At 34.0% G+C, this 8,087-nt stretch overlaps 1 protein-coding gene across 3 annotated transcripts in view; it reads left to right on the forward strand.

Moving 5' to 3' along the window:
• The window catches only part of LOC127171308 (polymeric immunoglobulin receptor), a 37,986-nt gene extending 34,954 nt beyond the window's left edge, over positions 1 to 3,032 (forward strand). Inside the window, exons 8-9 of one of the 3 annotated variants that reach the window (XM_051119888.1) lie at positions 2,734 to 2,787; positions 2,931 to 3,032. In XM_051119888.1, coding sequence (XP_050975845.1) covers positions 2,734 to 2,787; positions 2,931 to 2,965 — 89 coding nt within the window. In that variant the 3' untranslated portion in view covers positions 2,966 to 3,032. Of the gene's footprint in view, positions 1 to 1,886; positions 1,952 to 2,733; positions 2,788 to 2,930 lie in introns of those variants that run through there. The other 2 variants (XM_051119878.1, XM_051119906.1) reach the window with 2 other exon arrangements.
• Positions 3,033 to 8,087: the final 5,055 nt, after the last annotated feature.

Consider the following 8,087-nt stretch of genomic DNA (forward strand, 5'->3'; position numbering starts at 1 on the left):
TCCTTTGTAGGACAATGTTTTCTGTCAATATGTCTCGATGTAAACATCTCTACAAGTAATGTCACATTTTATGTGTCAAACAGAGATGGCGACAGAGAGACAAAAGTTCCCCAGTGCACCTTTAATAATACTAATAACATTTTAAGATTTCAGTGCATATAACAATGTTTTTTTTTAAATCATTTTTAGCCTCTTCTTGTGGGACGTCTGTTATTCGATCTGCACATATTGGGCAAACAATCACTTTCCACTGTAAATATGATCATAAGTTTAAAACACACACCAAAGTCTTCTACAGACTGAACGTTGGTCCTGTCCATGTGCTGAACAGCTCACAATCATCTGAGGAGAAGTTCATCCTGTCTGACAGTCAGAAAGATCATTTTACTGTGACCATCAGAGACATTTCTACAGCAGACAGTGGAGTTTATTTATGTGGAGTGGAGAGACACGAATCAGATGATCAACCTTCAGAAACATCAATTACTCACATCACCTTCATTAAAGAGATTCATCTGAATGTTCACAGTGAGTTTAGCTTCATTTTGATGATAAATAAGAAATGCAAATCCTCCCTGACTGTTAATAATGTAATAAATCTTGTCTTGCAGGTCAAATAACATCTGTCCAGGTTGAGGCCTACATCAGTAAATCAGTCTTCATCAAGTGTAAATTTCCACAAAAATTCAAAGGAAACAAGAAATTCATCCAGAAAGATTCATCACAGAAGATCCCTGTTGATGAACAGAATCAATGGGTCCGTCATGATAAAGTGCACATGTATGATAATAGCAGTGGAGGAGTTTTGAAGGTTTTTATCAGTGATTTAACTGCAGCTGATGAAGTGACGTACAGGTGTGGAGTGAATATCAATAATGATGAAGATCTGTTCACTGAGATCAAACTGACAGTCAATCAAGGTAAAGAGCTTCTTTTTGGACACTTTCTAGCAGTTGAAACTAGAAAATAAGATCTGAAATTTCAGATTTTTCTTTATTGTTTTTTTTTTTTTTGGTGTATAGTTGATCGTTTTCATCCATCAAGCAAATCAGCTGCTGTTATTGGTGAAAGTGTGAAACTCACCTGTAATTACCCTGAGAAACACGACGAGACCATCAAACACATCTGCAAAGAGAACAACGAGAAGATCTGTCAAAACATCAGTTCATCAGAGAAGAAGCGCTTTGAGTTTTCTGACAGTACAGCAGGAGTTTTTACAGTGATCATCAGTAATGTGAGCTGGAGAGATGCTGGAGTTTACTGGTGTGGAGCAGAAACCAAACACAAACATGTGACTTCTGTTTCTCTCACCAATAAACATGAACTAACATTAACCAGTATGTACAGTAATCATAAACCATACAGTTCAATAACATATACATTTATTTTACAGTGTATAAATACGTCTCCATTCTCTTTGACTATTAGTGCCTCCAGTGGTCGGACGTGAAGGAGATTCAGCTGAGATCAAATGCCCTTATGATGCTAAATATGAAAAAAAAATAAAACATCTGTGCAAAGGAAAGTGTTTCACTGAAGATGCTCAAAATATTATTCGATCAGATGAAGATCATGTTAAAAAACCAAAGATTTCAGTAAAGGACGACACTGAACTCAATCTCTTCACTGTGACCATGACTGAGCTGAGAGCAGAGGATGCTGGGAAATACTGGTGTGCAGTGAAAGACGTGTTTAATCTTCCCATTGAGCTCATGATCGTCATGAAGGACTGTGAGGCTGTTTATTTGGGATTAATCTCAATGTTTCTGTTCATTTTGTTCTCAAACTCCTCATATTTAATGTTGTGTTGTTCAGTGATCACTCATGAGGCGTCTGTCGGAGGATCAGCGTCCATCAGCTGTAAATACATCAGGAATCAAAATCAGGGTTTTTTCTGTAGAGGAGATCAGCCCAATATCTGCGTCAGAGACGGAGTTCGTGTTTCATCAAATAAGAGAACGAAAAACCTATTCTCTCTGACTGATGAAACCTCTGCTGGAGTCTTTACTGTGATCAGCAATCTGAGAGCAGAGGATTCTGGGAAATACTGGTGTGCAGAGGAGAATTCTGGGTCCTTCATACTCACTGAAGTTCAGCTACATGTGAAAGGAGGTAAAACACTCTTTCATTAAACAGATAGTGACACAGTGACATGAGTGTGAGCAAATGATGGCATAAATCATTTTCAGTGCACTGTCCCTTTAAAGCAGCATGTTGTGGTAAAGTCTGCATCATCAGTCTGATGTGTGTGAACAGCAGGGACATTTTCACATCAGCTTTAAACCACAGACCACTGTTGTGTGTTTAAGTAAAACAGAAATTAAAGCTGGCTGCTTTAGTTCAGTAAGATACAGAAAGAAAGTGTTTCTAGATGTGTTTTATTTCAGTCATTCGCCCAGAAATGACCTTCACTTTCACATTCCAGAACAGTTTGACACAGAAAAGATGTTTTTGAACATTTACACAGCTGTTTTACACATAACCGACCTAAATTTAAATCTGTTTAGCTCTTATGTTCATTCTAAAGCTCGTCTGGTGATGCATTTTTTTTTTTTTTTTTTTTTTTTTTTTTTGGAGATTGACAGTCTGTAGTTACTGTCTGTTTTCATTTTGCAGAATGAATTTTGTTTTACAGAAAAGCAAAGTTAATAAAGACATTGTTTCTTGAATAATAATTTATTGACACCATCTTTGCCATATGATTGTGTTTTGTGATTGTGATTTTTGTTGTAGAAATGACTTCATCTGACACCAAAAGGGAAACAACCCAGAAAACAGAAACGTCTGGTGAGATCCAACAACTCCTTTTCTCAGTATGAGTTAAATATGGTATTATGACATGTCAGATGTGTGTGTGTGCATGAATGTTTGTCGATGAATGTCATGGTCTTACCTTGTTTCTCTGTGATGTTCCCTTTGTGTGATTTTAGGTTCCTTTTGTCAGAAGAGTCTCTCAGTACGTTAACCAAGGACCAGATTCACTCATCATGCCAAACTGTTATTACTGTATAATATTGTTGTTGTTTTTTGTTGTTGTTGTTGTTTTCACCTTTGCACTGGTGCAGTTCATGCTCTTCTGTAAATATCTGCTGTCAGAAATCACAATTAGACTTTTGTCTAAAAAAAAAAAAAACTTGTCGGAAAAACTGCAAAAAAAAATCAGTTTGATGGAGTTACTGAGCAGCTGGTGACACCTACAGGTCACTGTTAGGAAAAAAGCTGAAATATTTCTGTGACTGTTTTAGTTGTACAGCTTTCTAGATGGAAACGTTTGCTTTTTGTCCTTAAAAATGTGTGTCTCCTGTAAAGCGAAAGACAAAAAAAAAAGTCAAATAGTTGCCAGCACATGGTGCCAAACAGAAAACTTAAATTCAGATGTCACGGTTCGGTATGTACCTCGGTTCGGGAGTCACAGTTCGATATGATTTCGGTACAACAGGAAAAGAACAACAGATCTACCATGCTTGCTATGCTAGGTTTCTTTTCATTTATTTTGAACAGACAGTAGTATAAAGTGTGACACGTAACGTAGCCTATATATGCTGAGTTTCAGTTCATTCACTCAAATTCCAGAAAGTGACATCCTATTTGTTTTCTTTAATTTACAAAAGACCTTTAACAGTGATGCATTATTAATAACACAATAAATGACAGTGTTTTAAGGTGATTTTGCTGGTATAAGAAAACAGTTTAAGTAATTGCGCCAGCGCACACAAAACATATCAGTTCCAGGCTTCCAGCATTGCTGTCTTGACAGAGCAGTTGGTACTTTATCAAACCTTTTTTTATTACCTTTAAAGTAACGTTATACTCCTTTTTCACTGAGAGACACGTTTAGAATCAGCTAATTAAATTTGTAAATGAAGAGTTGCATTACTGCGGGCGCCCCCTTCTGGATTGAGGGTGAATTGCCTGTATTTGTTGTAAGGCCTCATGTACCGAACCGAGATGCCCGTACCGTGACAGTTCGGTACCAATACATGTATGGTTACACCCCTAATATATATGTGTGTGTTTCAAAATCCAGACAATACCTGTAAGGTAACAGTTAAAAAAGAAAAAAATTAGAAAAAATAGGACGTTGATGTTGTACCTAAATTTTACAGTTTTTGTTTGCCAGCTGCTTAGAAATACAATGACCAATTAGAGGCGTTCAGATGAGTGAAACTCATTGCTGGAACTGCGCGCACACTCAAAAAAATATTTCAGCCCTTAACTTAATTCAATTACGTACAAAATTTCCATGCATTTAGATTACGTAGTTTTAATTTAAACAAATCAATTAAACTTAATGTGATTCAAATGCATCAGTCTTACGTAAATGAAACAGGTAAAGTTGATGTAATATTTCCCAGTGTTAAACAAACCCTGCTCAGTGTTCATGTGTTTCCACACTACAGAGTGTTCAAGTAGCATTGACACAGTGTTGGAGTTAAGGAGATCATTATGTCATGATTGACCAATAATGATGAACACCTGCTGTTTACAAGCAGAATCACCGAAGGAAAGAGAAACACAAGAATCAGCCACAGCCAAAGAGAAAATTAACTTAAATAAATGAGGACATTAAATCTCTGATTAAACAACTCCACAAACAACATTACAGTTTGACTTGATTTCTGTCATATATCCACAAATATTATTTGAGAATGTCTAAACAGAGGTTTAGATGTTTTATTTAAAAAAATGTTTCATTTGACCTCACCATCATGGCGAACAGGATTTACTTTAGTTGGGCTCTTGACCCTTGACTTTCTTAGAATAGTTTTTTTTTTTGTTCTTTGGTTGCTGTAATTGTGTTCGTAGAGCACATTTGTATAGCGCAAAAAAAAGGGGTCCTTATTAAGTGTTCTTGGTTAATTATTATTGATGTTCTAATCATTGTCAAGTGGCTTGATTTGCTGATATTGTTCAGTGGTTTACCTTTCAGTTTCATTATATTTACAGTAGTTGTATGCACTGTTACTATTACTACTTTAAGATCTGCAGTACTACTTAGACACACACAGACATCAAGAATCAGCATATGAATCTCAACAATGGTGACATTCAACAGCTGCATGCTGGGAGTCATGGGTGAGTTTTATAATCTGCTGTTACCCAGCATGCAGCTGTTGAATGTCACCATTGTTGAGATTCAAATGCTGATTCTTGATGTCTGTGTGTGTCAAACTGATGCTGTTGATTTCAAAATTTAGTGTATAAGATAAACATCCATAATAGTTCATACAACTGTTACAAACATTATGAAAATAATAGACTAACCACTGCATGAGATCAGTGCGTCATGCTACTGGATGATAATGATTTAACAAACAATAAAAATTAACCAAAAACACCTGATCCGACTTTTTTTTGGCTTTTTTATTTTGTTGCAATAAATGCGCTTCATACACATAATTACAACAGCCAAAAAAATTTACCTAAAAAAATCAAAAGTCAAGAGTCCAACTAAAGTAAACCCTGTTCGCCATGATGGTGAGGTCAATTGAAACTTTAAAAAAAAAATAAAACATCTAAACCTCTGTTTAGATGTTCTGAAATAATATTTATAGATATACGACAGAAATCAAGTCAAACTGTAATGTTGTTTGTGGAGTTGTTTAATCAGAGATTTAATGTCCTCATTTATTTAAGTTAATTTTCTCTTTGGCTGTGGCTGATTCTTGTGTTTCTCTTTCCTTCAGTGATTCTGCTTGTAAACAGCAGGTGTTCATCATTATTGGTCAATACTGACATAATGATCTCCTTAACTCCAACACTGTGTCAATGCTACTTGAACACTCTGTAGTGTGGAAACACATGAACACTGAGCAGGGTTTGTTTAACACTGGGAAATATTACATCAACTTTACCTGTTTCATTTACATAAGACTGATGCATTTTAATCACATTAAGTTTAATTGATTTGTTGAAATTAAAACTACGTAATCTAAATGCATGGAAATTTTGTAGTAATTGAATTAAGTTAAGGGCTGAAATATTTTTTTGAGTGCAACTTTTAAATTCTCTCATCATAAACAACAAAGTGCAGATGTAAACGAATGAAAGTAAGAGATTCAAGTGTAGGCAGCTTCAGTGATTATAACTATACATTTATTTTTGGAGCGTTTAAACTGAAGATAGATCAAAGTTAGTAATAATGTTTCTCTCTGTATATAATTTATTCGCTGTTTGAATAACCGTGGAAATTAAAGGTTGTAAAAAAAAAAAGCCCATGTCTGTGTTTTTTTTTTTTTTTCTTTTTTTTTTTTCTTTTCTAAAAAAAGAAGTTTTTTGATGTTTATAGTTCATAGATTTGGCTTCGTTTAGCCTTACCCTGGAGTTGGTTCCCGCTCCGCCTGTGGTTCTGTTCCAGTATTTAGTTCTCGTGTTGTCTCATGTGAGAATGTGCTGCTGCTCTGCGCCACTAGAGGAGGCGCGATTATCTTTCACATGAGCGGAGTTAAAAACGAAAGTAAAACACGACAAATAAGTGACACCACGTCGAGGCGGAAAACTCATTAACGCGGAGTATTCAGCGCCCGCCGGTTCTATGGTAAGTAGGAACGTTTTCTTCTTGTAACCTTTGTTGTCAAAAAATGAAATGAAATAAAATAAAATAGTCGTCCTTCACTCTTAGCTCTGAACAAAATGGAAAAAAAAATGTTAATGTTTATTACTATTATTATTATTATTATTATTATTTTAATATATTTTACAATATGATTTATTCCTGTTATGCAAAGCTGAATTTTCAACAGCTGGTACTCCAGTCACATGATCTTTTAGAAATCATTTTAATATGCAGATTTATTATTAAAATTATCAATGTTGGAAACGTTTATTTTTCTTTTTCTTTTTCTTTTTATTTCTTTCCAGGATTTTTCAATGAATAACAAGTTAAATAGAAAAACATTTATTCAAAATATAAATATTTTCTAACAATGTAAATCTATCACCATTGTATTAATTGAACACATCCATGGGGAATGAAAGTATTAATTTCTTTCAAAAGAAAAAAAAAAAGAAAAAAGAAAGAATAAAAATTGACTGATCCCAACCTATAGTGTATATTGTTAGAAAAGCTTTCTATTTTTTTTGTTTTGTTTTGTTTTTAAAATCACAGGTTCCAAAAATTAAAAAAAAATAAAATAAAATAAAATAATAAAATAAAATAAATAAAATAAAATAAAATAAAAATAAGCTACACAACTTCCAGCAGCACTAATAAATCAGTATATTAGAATGATTTCTGAAAAATCACGTGACACTGAATACTGGAGTAACGATTATGTCGTAATAATATTTCACAATATATATATATATATTTTTTTTATCAAACACAGCCTTGATGAGCATAAGAGACTTCTTTAAAAAAAACATTACAAGTCTTATTTTTAGAGCTGTAGTGTATTGCCATTGTCTTGTAAAAATTACTTCCTCCTTTAACTGTAATGAAAGTATGATACAGTACACACTTTATATATTACCCTAAGAGAACAGCAGTTAACTATATTTGGGAATGTAGTTAAACTGCACATATCTGCATACTACTGCACTGTAAAAAGCAACCTATAGAATCTACTCAATATAATGGGGTAAACTGATGTAACAATTTGCACTCAGTTTGTTTGGGTAGATTCTATCCTATATGTCTGAGTAAAGAAAACCTAAATTTACGAATCTACTCAATAAAATGAGGTAAATTGAAGTAACAATTTGCACTCCGTTTGTCTATATATTTGAGTAAAGAATACCTGAATTTAACAGCTATGACAAACTAAAAAAAAGTAGATAAAGTCTACACAGCATAAAGCCCAGTGTTAAATAAACTCACGCGGGAGTTTATTTGAGTGTTAAAATGAACACTGAAGCAGTGTCAAAGTTAATGAGGTAATTAAGTGATTCATTGAGTGATGATTGAAAATTATTGAAGACACCAAAATGTTTACGTCACCATTATAGTGGTCAGTGTTAGCATTAGTTGGGCTCTTGACCCGTAGCTTTTTAATATTAGCTTTTGTTCAACTGTTTAGTTAAACTAGCCAGACAAGCCAAAAAGCAAAAGTCATGCAGTGGTGATAATAATTCTGTTTAAAAATAAA

The sequence above is a fragment of the Labeo rohita genome, chromosome 1 (assembly GCF_022985175.1).
Source record: "Labeo rohita strain BAU-BD-2019 chromosome 1, IGBB_LRoh.1.0, whole genome shotgun sequence".
Classification (NCBI taxonomy): domain Eukaryota; kingdom Metazoa; phylum Chordata; class Actinopteri; order Cypriniformes; family Cyprinidae; genus Labeo; species Labeo rohita.